We start from the raw sequence: 21,831 nt of genomic DNA, 5'->3' as shown, positions 1-21,831 counted from the left end.
CAATCGCCTTGTCCCAAATTAGCCGAACCATTGTTAAGTTAAAAATAGTGCCAAATTATTTTTATAACTGCTCCCCTGATACCATCGACAGCTCCATCAAATGTAACTCAGCTGGTTCTATAGTACGTTCAGCTGGCACTGTCCCCTGGCGATAGCTTGGCTTATTCATGCATGCGCCAGGCCAGATGTTTCCACCGTGAAAGCCAGCCAGACAAATCTGTCTGATAGATACAAAGGTTGGAATTGCTGCAGCATAGTGCAGCTAAAGGTCTTATTAGTGGAATTGTTGGCGCAGTTTACCTTGTTGTCACAAAGAAAGGTCAAGTCATAAAAAACTATTACTAAAGATAAAATCTATTTTTGTGTCAACTTCACAATTTTGGTAGTATTTGTAGATATGTGTGGGAAATTGAATCTTTAGAAAGTCATTCTCTTTTTTCAAAGTTCTGAAGCAAAGCTGTGCAGACAAGAAAAATATTGTTTTGTTGTTCATGTTTCATCATTCTTGCAAACCGTATCCACTGTTGGCTTTATTTTTTTAGAAAACAATTTTGAAATATTGGATCTATTGGATTTCAATAAACAATATACCACTTTAGATGTATGTAAGTGATTGCCCCCATCCCTGTTATGTAGATCAGGGGTCTCCAAATTATGGCCCCCCAAAGTACAATTCCCATCATGCCTAGTCATGTCTGTGAATGTCAGAGTTTTACAATGCCTCATGGGACATGTAGTTCTGCAACAGCTGGAAGGCCGTAGTTTGGAAATCCCTGATGTAGATAGTCAATTCATTTGGTAACCTCTAATGGAATTTTGTTGCCAACCAGGAAAGTATAAACACAAATATGGATTTTTGTTTAAAAAGTACACATTTTACATATTTATTTCCACAGTACATCATAAAACACCCACCCCATCATTGTGGGTATGTTAAAAACTGTTTTATACATTGTTATATCATAAAAATGACAAAGGGTCAGCATCACATAGTTACACTTGATATTCAGTGGTACATCCAGTTGTAATTTGCTGTCATAGAGGTAGTCTCCCTAGTAAATTTTCAACTGGAAATAGCCAACATGTTTCGAACAATTAACTATAAAATGTTCTTCTTCAGGGTATTACCACATTGGTTATCAATTGTGATTCAACTTTTGAGCCCCAAGACCACACATGGTCACAAGGAGGAGGAGAGGGCAAATCCCCATGCAATGGGACCCAAGTAATTTACTGTCACAGAGGTAGTCCCCACAGTAAATTTACAACTGGAATTATCCAACATGTTTCGGACAATTAACTACAAAATGTTCTTCTTCAGGGAGGTACCACGATGGTTATCAACTGTGATTCAACTTTTGATCCCCAAGACCACACATGGGCACAAGGAGGAGGAGAGGGCAAATCCCCATGCAATGGGACCAAAGTAATTTACTGCCACAGAGGTAGTCCCCACAGTAAATTTTCAACCAGAATTATCCAAAGTGTTTCAAGCAATTACCTACAACATGTTCTTCTTCAGGGAAGTACCACAATGGTTATCAACTGTGATTCAACTTTTGATCCCCAAGACCACACATTAGCACAAAGAGGAGAGGACAAATCCTCATGCAACGGAACCAAAGTAATTTGTTGTCTTAGAGGTAGTCCCTACAGAACATTTTCAACCTGTCACAGGGCTGAACATGATGGAGCAGAGCTTGGAGCAGGCAAGAAGAAGTCCTTCCCCTCTGGTTTATGAACAGGTGCGGGTTCAGTGCCTCCCTTTGGTTACATTGCATGGGGATTTGTCCTCTCCTCCTCCTTGTGCCCATGTGTGGTCTTGGGGGGGTCATCAGTTGAATCACAGTTGATAACCATTGTGCTACTTCCCTGACGAAGAATATGTTGTAGTTAATTGTTGGAAACACGGTGGATAATTCCAGTTGAAAATTTAGGATAACGCCCGCCCCCCCCATCAGAACACTTCAATCAGCGCTCTCCGCCATTGGCTGATCGGGTGTGGGTCGGCTGCTGGTTTTCCAGCATGCAGGTTGGATAGAAGTTCGGCTGGCTTCTGTCGGACAGGCCAACATACACACGGCCTGAATGTCTGCGTTTTCTTTTTTTTTAACCAGCCGTTGTCTCTCAACATTCGACCGTGTGGAGCTTAAGTCTCTCTTTCTCTCTCCTGACATGGACCAGGGATGGGAAATAAGGAACAAAGCAAAGCAGAAAATGTGCTGGAATCGTGTTATCTTAGCACAGATAAGTTTATCTGCATGTGATTTCCATTTAAGTCTATGTAGCTACAAATCGCACTGCATTAAACTATTGCAGGTCCCTTTTCAAAATCACATCTGAATTGTACTGCTAGTGTGTGAACGGCCTCCATACAAGTTCATGTTATTTCACTTGTCATGCGATTTCATGCGTTCTGGAATGCATCAGAAATTGCATCAGTGTGAACCAGGGCCAAAAATGGAAACTGGATGCCAGGGTGCAGAAGAACTGTTTATTTTAGCTTTTTGGCTCAGTACTGATTTAGTACATTCTTTTAAAGTCTTTGTATAAAAGTGCATTTTGGTTGACCTTACACAAAATTTTAAAGTCAACTTATTGCAATAGACTTTCCTTCTCTCCCATCTTAAATTGGGGAAAAAAGATAGAAAATGTGAAAAAGAAAGAAAATATACAGTACTTTATAGCCAGCTTCCATCCGTGGTACCTAGGCAAGGGTAATATGATGATCCTTCCTGTGCGATCCTGTGAATGCAGATCTGAGGATCCCAAATATCAGGAGAAGATGTTCCTGCACCATGCTGGAGTGAATTCCAGTGAGAACTGGGATCCTTAGGGTTTTGCAGGATCTTGCTGGAAAGATCATGGCGTCACCTACACCAGTGCGGAAGTCGGTTATAAGGTATGTTTTCTAACATTTTTACTACAGATGTTTTTTCACAGCTCTCATGAGGATTTGAAATTGGGGAACCTGATGTAATAAGCAGACTTTGCATTACAGTGCAAGACCCGCATGCCCAGTCTGCATGAAATAACTTAATCTGTAAATTGCCGAAAAGTACCTGTAATTGCATTCTAATAAGTTTGCCTATAGAGAGCAATGAATCCTAGATCCAGGTTGAATGCAGGTCATTCATGTTTCTTCAACTTCAGATTAAGCCCTGCCACTTCCCTACACCACCCCTCCTGTCATTCAGATGTCAGTTGATTGTAGAGGCTCTTGCATTCAAATGTTGAAAACCATAGGCAAGGCTTCACCCTGCTTCATCCTGACTTGCCCATTTTACCATTTGTATTGTTGCCTGTAATTTATTTGTTGTTTAGTTATTCATTTTTTATTACCTTTCGTTTCTCCTTTTTATGCTTATAAATTTTGCTGTCACTTTTTGATCCTCCCATGTTTTGAAAAACAGACTGGGAAACCGGAATGCATAACCGGTAAATTTCTGAGTTTGGGGAAGAGGGACATGCTTTATCAGCCTAAGGGATGCATATTAAACAGTCAGTAGATCCAGAGATATACAGTGTAAGCAGCTGTCTTTATACAAAGGTATCAACATTTACCATAACAGTCAAGCTTCCCTCTATATCTTCCACCTCCTGAGTTTACCTTTTGCTCAGCAAGGACTGCCCCTTGTATTAAAGGAGCAATTGACATGGGCAGAAACAAGCTTGACTTTTTAGGATAAAAATTAAAGTGTTACTAAACCCACAACAGTAAAATCAGTCTGTATATGCTGTAAAGCATGCTTGTTATACTCCCTGTGAAACCTAAGGGGTTAATCCTCTATATTGTGTAAAAAGGCTGTTTGAGCCTGTCTTCTCTGATCCTTCCTTTCTTCTACAGTCTCCAAGCCATCTCCTGATAGAAACAGAGACTTGGGGGCACTTTGCACATGCTCAGTTTGGTGTGTATTGCTAGAAACATGTCGGGATTTCTGAATCCTTATATGAAAGTTTGGTCTACCACCCTAAGACCAAACTTCTGATTCAGTATTTAGATGTATACTGCAAATCATATGACCATTGTTATTTGGTTCTAATATTTACTGTGTGTATATTTTTTTATCAATAAAATTTTGTAATTTTTGTATCTACGTTTTCTACTTTCCTACCTGACTATATCCCTAGCCTGCAAAATCCCTGTGGCACTCCTCTATTGTTTTTCTTTCGATTATTGGGATGTGGCCTGGGTTCAGTCTTTTACAATTTACTAGTAGTCTCCTGTTTCCCACAATATTGTATAATATTGATCAGCACAGGGCCAATCAGCACTGTCCATACAGAGGGTCAGGGGTCATGCAGCCTTATAGGACAATCAGGGGAGAATGAAAACTCCTCCTACAAACTTTAACCAGTGCTTGGCTGAACACTGATAAAAGTCACAAGACTGCTATATACTTCTGCTGAGAAAAGGTATTTAGCAGTTTATATTTACAAAAATAATTGCATTTCCATGTTTTTATGTACTATGGGAGACCAGATATAGCGAATGCAGGGTCCGGGGTTTAGTAACACTTTAAGACCTTTAAATAACTGAACATATATTTGAGTCTGCTAAAAACTATTACATTCGTTTTTCACTAAAGAGAAAGATTTGTATTCCTGTTCAGCCAGGTTTATTATGCAGGCAGAGAGCATAGACACATCCCTGACCACATTTTCTAAACTGAAGTAAATGCAATATACTTTGTCAAAGAAAGTGACTGGTTTGTGAAGGAGCAGCAGCTCACTGAAAAGGTCTTCCATGCACTGTCTCCGCCATTGGCTCTCACTGTTGTCAATCACAGCCAGTGAGGAAGGAGTGGGGGGGGGGGGGCAGGGCCTAGCCACACTCTGTATGTCTGTGGGAGTGAGCAAGCACAATTGCCCCATAGCAAGTGGGCACTCAGTGAAGGCAGGAGTGCAGCCGGTGGACCCCAGAAGAAGAGGATCTGGGCTGCTCTGTGCAAAACCACTGCACAGAGCAGCACGTAAGTATAACATGTTTGTTATTTAAAAAAAGAAAAAAGGGTTTACAATAGCTTGACGTTGCTTGAGTATTTTAGATCTGCTTCTGGAACACAAATTAAGCAAGTGATAAGCACAGTACAGCTAAATTGTATATCATCCAGTGGCCGGCAGAGAGGAACATGCTGGTTTATAGGGATGCCAGACATGTGCTCTTTCACTCATCACTCATAATCATCTAAATTCTCTGCACTCAGTGCATCTGAATAGGTGACTTCAAAGGGAGATAGAGAGCAGAATAAATGATCTAGGCATAAAGGAAATGAATATAGATTAAGATCTTGTGAACAATTCTAAAGGCCCATACACACGATCGGACTTTTTGACAGCAGACATGCAAATTACCTGTTTTAAGGCAACATCCGTGTGTACGCTCCATCGGACAAACTTTTCGGTTTTCATCGGACAAATGTTGGCTGTGCAAACAGACAAACTTGGTGGCAACAAAAGTCCTACGTCGGCTAGTCCGATCGTGTGTACACAAATCCATCGGACTTTAGTCCAAACACGCATGTTCAGAACCAATGCAAAAGATTAGACAACAATACAGAAGTTGACCAAAGGGTGGCGGTAAAGAGCTGAAAAACCACGTGATTTGGTGAAAGTTGGCTGAAAAAGTCCTGCTGTGTGTATGCATACCAAGTTCACGGCCAACGCCCTTTGGACAGAAATCCACGGAAAAGTTTGTTTGAAGTCCGATCGTGTGTATGAGGCTTAAGAGATTTATATAGACTAAATGTACACATAATTTACAAAAAAAAAACAGAAGGAAACAATTGAGAATTCATACTTGAAGCATATATGTGAATTTTTGTTTTTAGACTTTACTTTTTAAAGAGGCTGTAAACCCCAATGTAAAAAAAAAAAAAAAAAAACACCTGTAAAACAAAGGCATAATGAGCTAGTAATACCTTAGAACGAAGCCCGCCTGCCTCCGGGTTCGAGGGCTCCGGCATTGTGATTGGAGCCACGATGATGTCACTCCCGTGCCTGTGCATGGGAGCCGCTGGTCACGGCAAGGCTCTAAAGAGAAGGCACGGGCGGCCGTTCCTTCAGTGCGCATGCACCAATGACGTAATAGCCGGTGTACACAGTAAATACCACCTAAATGGTACAAGTTTAGAAGATATTTACAGTACCTATAGGTAAGCCTTTTTATAGGCTTACCTATAGGGGAGTTTACTTCCTCTTTAAAGCTGAACTCTAGGTAAATATGAAAGACGCTGATGAATGCAGTGTGTTTATTTGCAAGCAGCGTAAGTATTGGAATTGATTTGATATCCGCCTCTTGCAGTCCCTGTACAGCAGAGCTAAGAGTGTTAGAGGGAGAAGCAGTGCATAAAGCCAATCAGTTTATATGCTGACAAGGAGCATGCTGGTAGGAGGAGAAAGCACAGTGCCAGGAAGATGGGCTCATCACTGTGCTGCTTCTTCTATTCTGTTCAGTAACAGGCAGGGGTGGGCCCAGGGAGACCTGGGCTCAGAAAAAAATGTGTTACATGTTGCTGGCCAGCAGACTGAAGACACCTAGTGCTAGAAAAAAGTACACCATGGAATTTCCTGGATTGAAGCTGAAAGCGAATCTATAGTATTTTATCTTTTAATTAACTATTCATTTTTATCATTATTTTAGCTGGTGTTCTGCTTTAAGTTTTTTTTTTTTTTTTTATTGTGTTACAAATCTTTTCAAATGTCCTAAAGAATAGTCTCCATGGTATAGCGCATGCTCTAAAGTGTTTGTAACCCTAAAAAAAAAAAAAAAGTGATCTCCTGTTCCCTTATAGCAGGCTAAACAGCACAGTGCTTGTCCCGTCCAACCTGCCCCTCTCTAAGCTGTAAAAAACCTGGCCGATCCTGCCAGTTTCTGTGTCTACTGACCACAATAATCATGACTGCTGAGCCCCGACTACCGTGGTCAGTTCACGTGCCTCTGTAATCTGCAGCTCTCCTGTCCTCCTCTATCCCCCTCACCCCTTCCCTCCCTCACTGTCAGCTCTGTGTCTGTGTCTCGTCTGACCCCCCCCCCCCCCCATGCTGTTATCAGTAAAGTTTAATAATTGTCACTGACAGCTCCTCTGTTTTATCTGGGAATAATGCACTGTATGAGTGTTTTTTTTTTTTTTTTTTATAAATGAAATCTCTTTTATAAATGAAGCCTCTTGAAAACCTTTTTTCCAGCTACATTCAGGTCAGTCACGTGACTCCTGGACGCTCTGTTACTCTGATCCAGGGCTACAGTGGGCGGAGCCGAGCAGTCATATGATCTCTCTGGCTGATGTCAGAGGAAGATCTCAGCCCCTCCCGGGAGTCACGTGATTGTCCTGAATATACAGTAAAACCTTGGTTTGAGAGTAACTTGGTTTAAGAGCGTTTTGTAAGACAAGCAAAATTTTTAAATAAATTTTGACTTGATAAACAAACGATGTCTTGATATACAAGTAGCGTCATGTCATAACTGAGAATAAAAGAGAAGAGAGGCGCCTCTAAGTGTAGCAATATGGTTACATTTAATAAAGGTACAAAATTTAGCAACTCACATGGTTGATGAATAAAAGAGGCACATCTAAGTATGCAGGCATCTGGGGTAAAGCTGTCCACATAGACCATCCTCCGCACCACCTTCAATGACGTCCCTTCCACGCTGAGGTTCAAGCCTCGCTTTCAGATTGCTCCACTGCAGGGTAGTCTTCCCGATTGCAGACTGACAGCGGTGAGAGCCGGCGGTTCGGAGGACGGTCTATGTGGACAGCTTTACCCCGGATGCCTGCATACTTAGATGTGCCTTTTTTAATCATCAACCATGTGAGTTGCTAAATGTTGTACCTTCATTAAATGTAACCATATTACTACACTTAGAGGAGCCTCTCTTCTCTTTTATACTCTGGAGCTCCTGCTGGATTTTGCTTCTAATCCCCTTGTGGAGGCTTCCATTTGTGGATGGACATTTTATGGTTACACAACCTGGTCACATTGCTATAATCTTTTTATATATGGACTATAAACTGAAGGACTTGTGAATAAATAATTGTGGAACGAATCATTTGAGTTTCTATTATTTCTTATGGGAAAATTTGCTTTGATATATGAGTGCTTTGGATTACAAGCAAGTTTCTGGAACCAATTATGCTCGCAGTCCAACGTTTTACTGTATTTAGAGTTTTCGTTATAAAAAAACACTTATACGGTGCATTATCCCTGGATAAAACAGAGGGGCTGCCAGTGAAAGGGGCTTAAAAAGGTAACAACCACTTTATCTATCACCTGTACAACATTTTCTCAAAACTTTAAGGGGATAAGACAAAAAAAATGTAAAATCAATAGAAACTCATATTCAGGTCCAGAATGTAATTATAGCAGCACCATGTGAATAATGACCATAGCGAAATGTCGTTTTTGGCCGATGTTCAGTGCAAACCAACTCTCAGGATCACAGAAACTTCCTTGATGTGTCAAAGATCCTATTTGAAAAATTTCAGTGATTTGTTCTTTCGTAAATCCCCCTAGCACTTTGGAGTCCCCATCTGTTCCTGCGATTAGGGCTCTGGGTTCTGTCCTTGTCTATAGCGAGCCGTGTGAAATGGAAACTTCACCTATAGAAAGTTGGCAGATGGAGGCAGAGGTGAATTCTTTTAGAAGTTATTCACTTTTTTTATTAACCTGCAGAGAACTGCCAAAATTCTTCTTATGAACAGCCACAACTTTTATTTGGAAGGAAACGGCGAGTCAGGGCAGGTTTAAAAATGCATGAAAAGAAACATACTTTGCTGAGACACTTCCAAATGATTCCAGATTACAACACTCACTCATAAGGCAGCTAAAATAAGGCAGTCTGATTAAAAAAGACTGTAACAATTGTAGCAACAACTATGTAAATAGTTACAGTTATTATCTTTTTTGTTAAAGTGTTACTAAACTAAACAGTAAAATCAGTCTGTCTATGCAGTAAAGCATGCTTGTTATACTCATTGTGGAACCTAAGGGGTTAATCCTCTGCATTGTGTAAAAAGGTTGTCTTCTCTGTTCCTCCCTTTCTTTTAGGCCTCGTTCACACAGGACGTTTAAAAAACGCCAGGAAAAAGCAGCTTTAAAAATGCACTTTTAGCCACATTCAAATAGTGTTTGCAGGCGTTTATTCGCTTTTAGCGTTTTTTGGAGTTTTTACAGTAAAAACACTCCCTATAATTTAAAAACACCTAAAAACAGCAAGCGTGGCTAAAAGCTTGTTACGGCGTTAAGGCGGGTTTTGCCACGTTTTGCATTTTTTTTGCAGCCAACTGCCTCTGCTCCTGGACACACAAACTCTGAAATTTTATGTGAGCATGGACACTTATGCCCTGTACACACAATCGGACATTCCGACAACAAAATCCATGGATTTTTTCCTGACGGATGTTGGCTCAAACTTGTCTTGCATACACACGGTCACACAAAGTTGTCGGAAAATCAGATTGTTCTGAACGCGGTGATGTAAAACACGTATGTCAGGACTATAAACGGGGCAGTAGCCAATAGCTTTAGTCTCTTAATTTATTCTGAGCATGCGTGGCACTTTGTGCGTCGGATTTGTGTACACACGATCGGAATTTCCAACGGATTTTGTTGTCGGAAAATTTTATACCAAGCTCTCAAACTTTGTGTGTCGGAAATTCTGATGGAAAATGTGTGATGGAGCCCACACACGGTCGGAATTTCCGACAACAAGGTCCTATCATCTTCCATCGGAAACTCCTATCGTGTGTACAGGGCAATAGGCTAACATGGAGGGGAGTTTAGAGGCAGTAAAAAAAATAAATAATGCCAGACACCCCTAAAAGCAGCTGTAAAAATGTCCTGTGTGTATGAGCCCTGTCACCAATCCATTTGCTGAGAGACCAGAGCCTTGGAAGCACTCTGCACATGTTCAGTTTGGTGTGTATTTTTTTTTTTTGGAAGGGTGCATGTGATCAGCACAGGGCCATTTATCATTGTCCAGACAAAAAGTCAGGGTTCATGAAGCCTCTTAGGTCGGTCAGAGGAGAATGAAAACTCCTCCTACAATCTTTAACCAGTGCTCGGCCAGACACTGACAGACTGATAGAAGTCACAAGACTGCTATATACTGCTGATGAGAAAAAGTATTTAGTAGTTTATATTTACTAAAATAATTGCATTTCCATGTTCTGTGTACTGTGGGAGATCAGATATAGTGAATGCAGAGTTCTGGGTTAAAGCGGAGTTCCACCCAATTTGTCTCCTCTCCCCCTCCGGAGCCACAATTGGCACCTTGAGGGGGGGGGGGATACCTAGGGTGACAACTGTACTGAACGGCATCATCACTCTAGGGAAGGGAGTATGTTAGGACTACATAACAGGGTAGAGGTGCTTCATAGTCAATGGAGATAGCAGAGAATAATGCAAACTGTTAACAGTCCAGAGACAGCACTAGAAGTTATCGGCTCACAAGATTTCTGGACGGATGAACAGCTATTGCACTTGTCAAGCAGATATAATAAAATGCTTTCAATGGATATATTTAAAGTGGACCCACATCCCCCAGATGCCTCCCTGCACTCCTGCTCCCCTCCACAGTATGAGGGCCAATTCACACTATATGCAGTGCCAGACGTTTTATCGCATTGTAAAACATCTGTCAACACAGGGACACACAGGAAACAGTTGTTTCTCATGTGTCTCACGCTGCAATGCAGTCTAGCAGTATGCTGCAATATCGCATTGCGCTGCCCGACATTGCAGTGAATGAAGTGTAAAAAAAAATGGAGCGGTGGGATACACTGCATTGCACATCACACTGCCCCCTACTGCAGCTGGCAACGCAGAGCGGCCAGAGTGGTGAATTGCTCGCTTTTTTTTATGGACCATATGCCTGGCCCTGCTCCTGCTCCCTTGCCACCATTCTCACCTAGGCAAGGATGACTTGTGCCTGCTGCCTCAGCCAGTTGGGATTCCACGTCACATATCCCAGGAGGCTACAGGTGTATTGACCAACAGCAGTCAGTGACCAGAGCTGCACGTATCAGCAGCGGCCAACTTCCTAAAACTGGAAGAACAAGATGGCTTCTGATGACTGAGGAGTACGGAGATGGCGGCACAGATCCCTGGCTGCTGCATAGAGCTGCACGATTAATCGTCAAGAATCGTTATAGCGATTTTTTGCGATCTTGATAAAAGTGTTTCACAATTCTTGCTATGCAAAGAATTCTCTCGGCTCTTCTGAAGCCACAGCTGTCAAAAGAAAGGAAGAAAAAAACTGGGCAGTCTGCCAAGAATCACAACATTCTTTAGCAGTGGAACTAAGTATAAACATTGTAACAATTTGTCAATGAAATAGACTTTGTGTGTAAATGAGGAAAGTTAAACCACTTAATTAAACACTAAACCTTTTTCTGACATTTGTTGGTTTCAAGTTAAAATCTTTTTTTTTTTTTTGCACTTAGAACCCCCAAACATTATATATATTTTTTTAGTAGAGACCCTAGAGCAGTGATGGCGAACCTTGGCACCCCAGATGTAGTTCCAAAACATCTGGGGTGCCAAGGTTCGCCATCACTGCCCTAGAGAATAAAATGGTGGTTGTTGCAATTTTTTATGTCACACTGTATTTGCGCAGCGGTCTTTCAAATGCAATTTTTTTGGTAAAAATTACTTTAATGAATTAAAAAAAATGAAACCAGCAAAGTTAGCCCAATTTTTTTTTTGTATAACGTGAAAGATTTTATGTCGCGAGAATCGTGATCTTTTTATTCTAAGAAAAAAATCGTGATTCTCATTTTGGTCAGAATCGTGCAGCTCTACTGCTGCACCTGATCAGCAACCTACAGCAGGGCAATGCTGGATCTGCTGGACAGGGGCATGCCTGAATAAAAGGTAAGTGGGGATAAAAGAAAACACTGCAAGTGAAGTTCCACTTTAACAGATCAAAAGGGAGCAAATGACATAAATTTACTGTTCGAGTTTACATTCACTTTAAAATAACTCAATTGCTAAATGAAATATGTAAGTAAAAGGTCTCCTTATAAGGAACATACAGTAGTAGATACTTGCCTCTTCTGCAAAACATGCTCCCAAAGGCTGCTCTTTTAAAAGGAAATTGTCTCCTAAAGTCTATTTTAGACACTGAGACTTTCAAGAATGTTAATCTCCTGGTCCCCTGCTGCGCTCAGTGGTTCCTCCCATTGACCCCTATCTCATTACAGAGCACAGTAGTGACATAGGGGTCAGCAGGAGAAACCACTGAGCGCAGCAGGGGACCAGGAGATTGACACTAATGCCATACATGGCTCTAAATTTGGCCAGTTCAACTGGGACTGGGCGAATTTTGATCCATGTATGGGCAGGCTGGTTATACACAAGTCGATGTATCTGCTGTCTGTATTCCTGATTCGGAGATCACCCTCTCTATTTATCCTGTTTACCATCACAACAGAAAATAAAATAAAATGTCACATTTTAGGTTCTCACCAGAACAGGAATAGAGGGGAAAACATCCAATAGGGACACTGGTTCTGGTGACAATGGGATTTTCCTCACTTTGGAGGCATTTCCTCTCACCTGCTGTTTTGGCTATGGGACAGGATGTGATGGAAATCCCCCCCCCCCCCCCCCCCCAAAAAAAAAAAAAAAAAAACAGGTTTTGCTTTAGTTAGACTAATTCGAGAAAAGTGAAAGTAGTCAATGACAACTTTTACAGGAAAATAACTGAGCATGTTACAGCTGGAATGTCTGGACAAGTCTGAAAAGAATCAGAAGTATTTCATTCTGTAAAGGGTATACCCTTCTGACTTTACTCTATGAAGCACGTTTTAAATAAGAATGGGTAAAAAAGAAAAAAATGGTATAAATATGTAAATGTAGAACATGCAGGACCTGGGACAGAACATTTTTGTGAGGCCTAGGTCTGCACACCACATGGGAGTTCTAATAACTCTGTAGCAAGAAGTATTTGCTGACAGTCATCTCTTTTGCAGCACATGTATTTGTTTATGTTCCATGACATGCTGACTCAGAGGACCGTGTTTGGTGACGTGACCTTATTGTATTGTGTCTCCAGAATTGTCTGTTATGTATACTTTCTATCTGTAGCTGAAATATGTTTTGGGTAGAGTGGTGAAGTGTTATTACACAGGAGGACAGTTATGCCCCGTACACACGATCGGACTTTCCAACAACAAAACCGTGGAATTTTGTTCGAAGGTTGTTGGCTCCAACTTGTCTTGCATACACACGGTCACACAAATGTTGGCCAACAATTACGAATGTAGTGACGTACAAGACATACGGCGAGCCGATAAAATAGAAGTTCAATAGTCATGTGATATCTCCATTACGAACGCTAGTTTTACAAGACTGAGCGCTTCTGACTCGTACTTGATTCCGAGCATGCGTGGACCTTTTGTTTACTCCCACTGATGTCAGGACATTTTCTACCCCCACTGGCCACAGTCAAGGCCCACCAAAGTCCGAAGGACAGCAAACTGGCCCTTTGTTTGGAAAGTTTGGAGACCCCTGGTCTATGGCAAGGTAGCCCCATGGAGGTGATGACATAAGTGTGTTCGGGCTTGACACAATATGGGTGTGGGGAAGGGGGGCAATCATGCTTGGGCATAGTAAAACAACCATGCCTAGTATGAGTATGAGTTTAAAGTTTTGCCATTCCAGACCACAGTTATTGCATTATTGTCAGGGCTTGTATGCTAGGCACATTCTTTTAAAAACAATTTTTGACCAAAAGATACTTAGTACCCTCAAGAGATACAGACACGTGGGCTGGTATCCTCATAGCTACAGAGCCACAAGTCTATTTGAGATAATGACCTATATCTCTTCAGATTCAGGCATTTGCCAGAAGATATGCCCTCCCACCAAAATAATGTGACTTCCTTTACAAAAAAGCAGGTTTCTGCTGAGGGGCACTAGGCTCTTACCTGGGAAAAGTGATGTGCAACTTAGATGGACAATCTGAATTCTGGGAGTTCCAGTAGCTTTGAGATAAGCTACATTTACAGCAAATATTGCATTCGTTGAAAAATTCTATTTTGTTGTACTTCCTATTTTTACAACCACTTTTCATTTTACTGTGATTCATTTTGCCATTTTTAGTAATACGTTTAAAAATTCCCACCAGGATGTGACAAATCATTAAAAAAAATCACAATCGTAACGAAGAGCCACGTTTTTTTAGACTATTTTTGTCTGCCTTTTTCCCTTGAATGAAACTACTTGTCTGAAGAGACCTCCAGTACGTGTTTAATAAATCTTTAGGACTCTCTAATATCAGTTACTTGGTTGAAAAAAGTAAAACTCAGGAAGGAACTTTGTGCCATAACAAATACTAATGCTGAATCATGAACTGAGCTGTTGGAGAAATCAAGGAGTGGCTCAATACAGGAAACTGATAGACAACGCTGAACTTTAATAACCTTCTAGCTTTGCCATGGATATTTTGTATTGTTTATTTGTGTGGGTCATAGAGCTAAAAATTCAGAATGCAACGGTCACAAAATTGGATCTGTACTGTATTGACTGACCCTTCTGTCATGATCTCGCAATCTATATATAAAAAAAACCTGAAGTACACCTTAAAGTGATTGTAAAAGCTCAAGATTTTTTATGCACAAAGGTAAAAAACCTTCTGTGTGCAACAGCCCCCCCCCCCCCCCAAAAAGTTATCTGAGCCGATCCTGATCCAGAGATGTGCACTAGAGCCTCTGCTCTCCCTGGTCTCTCCTTCCTCATTGGCTGAGACAGCAGCGGTAACCATTGGCTTCTGCTACTATCATCCACTGCCAGTGAGCCAATGAGGAGAGAGTGATGTGAATGGACACACATAGCAGCATCTCAGGAGTGAGTTTGCTCCGGGTGCCCCCCCCCCCGGGCTGCTTGCTATGGGGAGACTAGGCAGGAGGGAGGGGCCAGAAGTGCCAGTAGGGGACCCGAAAAGAGGAGGCTCAGGGCTGCTTTGTGCAAAACCACTGCACAGAGCAGGTAAGTATAACATGTTTGTTATTTTTAAACAAAAGTAAACTTGCCTTTAAAGAGGTTGTAAATGTCCAAAAGAAGAAAAAGCAAAAAAAAAAAAAGAAAAAACCCTGCAAGACAAAGGCATAATGAGCTAGTATACATTGCATATTAGCTCATTATGAATTACTTTAGAACAAAGCCTTCCAGCAGCGCTCGCACACTGCTAAGATGGCCGACGTCTTTCCCGGAGTTACTTCTGGGTCAGCGGGCTTCGGCGCTGTGAATGACGTCACTCCCGCGCATGCACGCAGGAGCCGCCATTCACGGCAAGGGGTTTGGAAGGAACGGCACCTGTGGCTGTTCCTTCAGAGCACATGTGCCAGTGATGTCACTGGCTGCATGCAATGTAAATATCTCCTAAACTGTACATGTTTAGGAGATATTAACACTACCTATAGGTAAGCCTTATTATAGGCTTCCCTATAGGTACATGTCAGCAGAGGAAGTTTACAGTACTACCTCTTTAATATCCCTTTAAGGCCAAACTTTTGTGGACACTTTACCATCAATCATACCTATATGGTAGAGCTGCACGATTCTGGCCAAAATGAGAATCACGATTTTTTGCTTAGAATAAACAGATCACGATTCTCGCGACGTAAAATCTTTCACATTATACAAAAAAAATTGGGCTAACTTTACTGGTTAGTTTTTTTTTTATTAATTCATTAGTAAAAAATTGCATCTGAAAGACCGCTGCACAAATACAGTGTGACATAAAATATTGCAACACCATTTTATTCTCTAGGGTCTCTACTAAAAAAATTAATATAATGTTTGGGGGTTTTAAGTAATTTTCTAGCAAAAAAAAAAAGATTTTAACTTGAAACCAACAAATGTCAGAAAAAGGTTTAGTGTTTAAGTGGTTAGACTTTCTTCATTTACACACAAGTCTATTCCATTGACAAATTGTTACAATGTTTATACTTAAGTTCTACTGCTAAAGAATGTTGTGATTCTTGGTAGACTGCCCAGTTTTTTTTTTCTTCCTTTCTTATAATGGCTGTGGCTTCAGTAGAGCAGAGAGAATTCTTTGCATAGACAGAATCGTGAAACACTTTTGTCAAGATCGCAACGGGGAAAAAATCGTGATAACGATTCTTGACGATTAATCGTGCATCTCTACTATATGTGAACACCTATCTGAATGATTGAGTTTAGATGTTTCCAGTGAAGGTGGCTGTTAATGCATAGCGTATAGCATACAAAAGCATTTTGGACAATGGTGCATGCTTTGAAACGAGTAGGGTCAGGAAGTAGGATTTTATCGGTACAGTCATTGGACATTACAAGAAGGTTAAAATCACACAAAAAATGTATTTCATAAATTTTACAAAAACAAAATCATAAACCATATAGACAAACAATTGTATATAAAAATTGATATCCCTCTTAGTGGCTACTACACCCCAAAAACTGGGGTCACTTCTACCTAGGATGTTAATCCAGAGAAGAAATTTGAGTGTAGGTCGTCACACTCGACATGTTTTGCAGTCACCCACTTCTTCAAGAGGGAAGTTTTAGGGAACAGGATACTATAACAAAAAATATACATCATCGTAATACCAATAGTAAACAAGATTTTGATGTTTAAAAAATACTCATATGTACAGATTAGATAGCAGACATAAGATGAGAAGTATGGTTTAGAGAGCACTTACCCCAAGTAGCCAAGTGGAATTAGCCAACAGCTATCATGAAGGCATCAGGGCATACATCGTGCATACAATAGTGCATGCTTGGTGAAGACACAGTTTGGTGAAGACCCTTTACTGTTCTAGAAAACCATCAAACCTACCTGAGCTTGTTGGACATCCCATTTGAAAATGTTGGGCATTGATATAATTATGGTTACTTATGTACCAACCCACACTTTTCTGGCAAAGCTTTCCATGAGATTGGGGAGTGTTTCTGTAGGAATTTGGGTACATTCAGCAAAAGATAATTTGGTGGGTCAGGTACTGGCATTGGATGAGAAAACCTGGTTCACCTTCTGTTTCAATTCACCTCAAAGGTTTTCAGTAGGGTTGAAGTCGGGGCTCTGTGCAGGCCACTCAAGTTCCTCTACGCCAAATTCATCAAGCCATGTTTTTTTGGATCTGGTTAGGGACTAGAACACCCAATATCTTGTACTTCTTGTGAAAAAATAATAATTCTTTATATTGTTTAATGGTTCCTATAAGACCAGAAATGTCTAAGACCAGTTCCAATGCTAAAAACCTGTTTTATTTTTATTTTACAGAATGCTATGAATTTACCACCTGATAAAGCCAGATTATTGCGACAGTATGATAACGAGAAAAAATGGGAACTTATCTGCGATCAGGTAAGGAATACATATTTTTATAATGTGTCATAAAGTATAAGAAAGAAAGTATGTGTGCACGTCCCTGAAATCACAATCACCTATTATGTCTTTGCTTTATTGCTCCTTTCCCTCTTAGTGCACATCTATGATTGAGGGCTGCCCTGACTAAAAGGAATGGACTCTCTATGAGACAAGGGTGTCCAACCTGAGGCCCACATATACACTTAGTGAACACACACAGCTTAAGAAAAATTTGACAGTGTCTCTTTACTGGACTTTTCTACGTTTTATCTTCCCAGAGAAAATGACCCCACTCTTCACAATCACACCTTATTCATGTCATCAGTTTTTGGTAGCACCTAAATTTGGGAGCAATTATTTTCAAGGATGAAGCACACGAAGGGCAAAATTAGAACCAAAATATCAGATGAGCACCTTCAGAATTCATTGAGAATTGCTACTCCATCCATCCTATCAGTGCAGCAATGCATGCAATGCCAAGCTGCTGCTAACAAAGCAACCAGAATATTGGCATTAGGAAGGGGATTAACTCCAGAGATAAAACAATAACTCTTCCGCTCTACAAGACTCTGGTCCGGCCTCACCTGGAGTATGCTGTCCAGTTCTGGGCACAAGTCCTCAGGAAGGATGTGCTGGAAATGGAGCGAGTACAAAGAAGGGCAACAAAGCTAATAAAGGGTCTGGAGGATATTAGTTATGAGGAAAGGTTACGAGCACTGAACTTATTCTCTCTGGAGAAGAGATGCTTGAGAGGGGATATGATTTCAATTTACAAATACCATCCTGGTGACCCCACAATAGGGATAAAACTTTTTCGCGGAAGAGAGTTTAATGGCCACTCATTAAAATTAGAAGAAAAAAGGTTTAACCTTAAACTACGTAGAGGGTTCTTTAGTGTAAGAGCGGCAAGGATGTGGAATTCCCTTCCACAGGCGGTGGTCTCAGTGGGGAGCATCGATAGTTTAAAAAAGCTATTAGATAAGCACCTGAACGACCGCAACATACAGGGATATACAATGTAATACTGACATATAATCACACACATAGGTTGGACTTAATGGGCTTTTTTATCCATCGTTTTTTGTTGTTTTTTTTTTGCGGTTTTGGAGCTTCTAGTGTGCATGGAGCCTTAATGTTTAATTTTCTTTCAAGCTGCAAAAGTGAGCTTATACTTTAATGTAGCAATGTGTCACTTGTACTCCTGACCCTCTCCATATCTGAGTAAAGACCAGTTTGCCTGGATGGGAGAGATTTCCTATTTTAGCATTAAATATCAGTGATATAGATCACTGCTCATGGTGGAGGAAGTGAGATATCTTGTAACTAACCATCCATGTTTTAGGCTATTTGCAGAGTTTAAATGACACAGGATCTTTAAATAGACATGCATGATCATTTTTCTTGACCATGCACTGAGTAGACACCCCTACATGCAACATGAGGAATAGTTAAACAATTATTTCTATACAATAAACCAATGAACATGAAGTTATTCTTAAAAGCACATCAAAGTACTAAATGTAAAGTATGAACATAGGAAATATTGTTGTTAAAATCTGGGGGAATCCTTAGGACCTGTATTGTTGCCGCGATTTTGTAACCTTTTAACTATGTCTTTAGTTACCCCACCTCTCTTATATAGATATACATTTTGGTTAGTTCCATTAGATTGAGAGAGAACCAGTTAAATATAAAACATAGACCACATGTTCTATTAGATGGTTCTACATTTAAACTGTGTAATAAAATGCTGGAACTGTCCTTTTTTTATTTTCTCAGATTTGGCTTCCATGATACTCAGAATATTTAATAATTTAGTGGGGAGGAGGGAACAGATGGAATCCATTGACAAAACCACAAGTAAAGTCATGCCAAGCAAATAGCTCCACAATTGTATCTCTAAAAATGTGTTCAAGCCCAGCTTTCCCTGCTATAGATTTGCACCCTGGTCCCTTAAATGTACTCAATTTAGTCTGTCTAGCCTGTCTGTATCATTTTTTTTTACTAGATGCTTTTTTTTTACCATGGAGTGGAACCATGTTATCTGTGCCAATAGAATAATATCACTGATCATAGTCCTTCGCTGCCCCAGGTGACACCAGAAGAGAGAGACTAGAGCCCTTATTTCCTGGTGTCACCTGGCAGGAGGATCAGACTAGTAACCCACTGAGAGATGACAAGTAGAGTGTAATGCAGAGGACCATCTTCAGATAAGGACATCTGTTCCATGACAGCTTTCTAAAAAGAGAATTCCCCTCACTTGGAGAGATTTCATCTAATTACCTATTGTGTCTCTGGGGCAATAAATGAAGGGAAATTACATCAATGGTACATAGATAGAAAAATAATAACCTGGCAAGGGTTCTAACCATTTAGTACTCTATCCCAAACCAAAAAAAAAAATAGTTTTGGCCATGCATGTCCTTTAACTGATCCCCAAATCTATACACACTAGGCATTATATGTCCCAAACCAAGTCATTAGGTGATCTGCACAACCTTTAGCTAAATAGCGGCAGGGGCGTATTTACTGCCTTGTTTGCCTGGGGTGGCATTTTTTAAGGGGGGGTGGCATCTGTACTGTGATGATGCCCAGTATCGTTTTTTAGAGCCGCCCTTCGGTTCTATTTTACTAGCAATCGAGCATCTTACTAGCCACTCAATTGCTATTACAAGCAGCGGGAGGGGACCCCCCCCTCCCGCCGCCTTCCGCAGCTCTTCTATCCCACCGGGAGATCCGAGTAACCAGTGGCCGCTGGCTGACTGGAGAGCCAAGCAAAGCCGGGATTGGCTTTGCTCGGCTGTTCTTAACAGTAAACCTGCAACATGACATCACTTCCGGTTTATTTGAGAACCATCGGTGTCAGTTTTGAAAAATCTAAAGCATTCAGAAACACAGATCTTGGTGTTTTGAATGCTTTTAAGGGCAGAGAAGAGATTTTGGGTCTTGTAGAGTAAGAGAACCTGTCACTGCCTATTGCTATCACAAGGATGTTTACATTCCTTGTGACAGCAGTAAAAGTGATTAAAAAAAACTAAAGCAACAGTGTAAAAATGAAATGAAATAAATGAATAATAAAAAATTTTTAAAAAATTAAAGTGCCCCCCGTCCTCCCATGCTCGCACACAAAGGCGAATGCGTGTGTTGGTCTCGATCGCCCCACACATGTGATGTATCACTGCAAACGTCAGATCATGGGCAGTAACTCTAGCACCAGACCTCCCCTGTAAATCTAAACGGGTAACTTGTAAAGGCTTTAAGGCTTAGTGTACACAGGGACATTTTTACAACCTTTCCTGAACGATTTAACTTGACAGATAGTAACCCACGTTTAAAATGTCAGTTTTACCGTGTTTACATGCTACGTTTAGCCGCGTTTGCGTTTAGAAGCGTTTGAAAAAAAAAAATTTTCCCACCAAAATAGCCAAAAATGAAAAACGCCTGTAAGCTAAACGCAGCTAAATGCGAGTTACCGCGTTTACCCGCGTTTAGGCACGTTTAGAAGCGTTTGACGATTGAAATGCCTCTAAACTCAGCGTCTGAACTCATTTTTCTGCTTTCCAAAAAAGGCCTCTAAACTGCCTAAAAACGACATTAAACGAACCTGTGTACATGTACACATAAGATAACATTGGATGAGTTCAGGGGCAGCTGAAAAAAGCAGCCAACTGCCTCTGAACGTCCGTTTACCAGCAGCAGTGTAAATGAGGCCTTAAAGGGTCGCTTATGGATAGTAAAATTGACGTCATTTGTTGCCATTGCACTGGCGTGCACAATTTTGAGGCGGCTGGGCTGGGTCAAGTTTAGTTGGGATTGTGGGGGGGGGGGGGGGGGGGGCATTTTTAGTCTTTCCTAGGGCAGCTCAAACTCAAAATACTCCACTGGATAGCGGGCACATAAAGTGACACAATGGGTGCACTACTGGGAATTCCAATGAATGTAGAACGTCACTAACACACCAAGGTGTTCATTTTTCCATTTTATTGTGAAAGAAAGGCTACAAAGTGGCCTACTTTCTTGCCTTGATAAAGGGACCCTGCTTTGACAATAAAACTGTGAAACAAACCCCTGGGAGAGCTGGTCACATTCTAAATTGATATATCCATTGTTTCATTTACATCAAGCGACGTGTCTAGAGTATGTAATACACCCTGTGCAACACTTGAAGGGAGAGCGTTGTGGGGAGGTGACACCAGGGGGTGTTTGGGTGTGTTTTAGCCTACCCAAAATTCTACTAGCACCCTCAAAGCGCTCCCATAAGATTAGCAGATCAAAACACTCTTATTTTATTGAAAAATCCCAGAATTTCCTGGAGTCCACTATTTATACACAGTCCATATTCCCATAGCACACAGTCCTGGAATAAACTCTTAAGGTACTGGGTGCTGTAGCGACCGGCAGCTGGATACTGGAACCTTTACAATATGTAGATGTTCACCATCACACCAAGGATCATGAATTTCGTCCAAACGGTT

The 21,831-nt window shown here is 40.9% G+C and overlaps 1 protein-coding gene across 8 annotated transcripts in view; it reads left to right on the top strand.

Annotated features, from left to right (window-relative positions):
* The window catches only part of FMNL2 (formin like 2), a 342,363-nt gene that overhangs the window by 157,446 nt on the left and 163,086 nt on the right, over window positions 1-21,831 (top strand). For all 8 annotated transcript variants that reach the window (XM_073634147.1, XM_073634145.1, XM_073634151.1 and 5 more), the window contains exon 2: window positions 17,270-17,353. In XM_073634147.1, the coding sequence (XP_073490248.1) occupies window positions 17,270-17,353 (84 nt within the window). The remainder of the gene's footprint in view (window positions 1-17,269; window positions 17,354-21,831) is intronic.

This window comes from Aquarana catesbeiana, linkage group LG06 (assembly GCF_042186555.1).
Source record: "Aquarana catesbeiana isolate 2022-GZ linkage group LG06, ASM4218655v1, whole genome shotgun sequence".
Taxonomy (NCBI): Eukaryota; Metazoa; Chordata; class Amphibia; order Anura; family Ranidae; genus Aquarana; species Aquarana catesbeiana.
The sequence above is the reverse complement of the archived record's forward strand: the minus strand, read 5'-3'. Positions and strand labels throughout refer to the sequence as shown.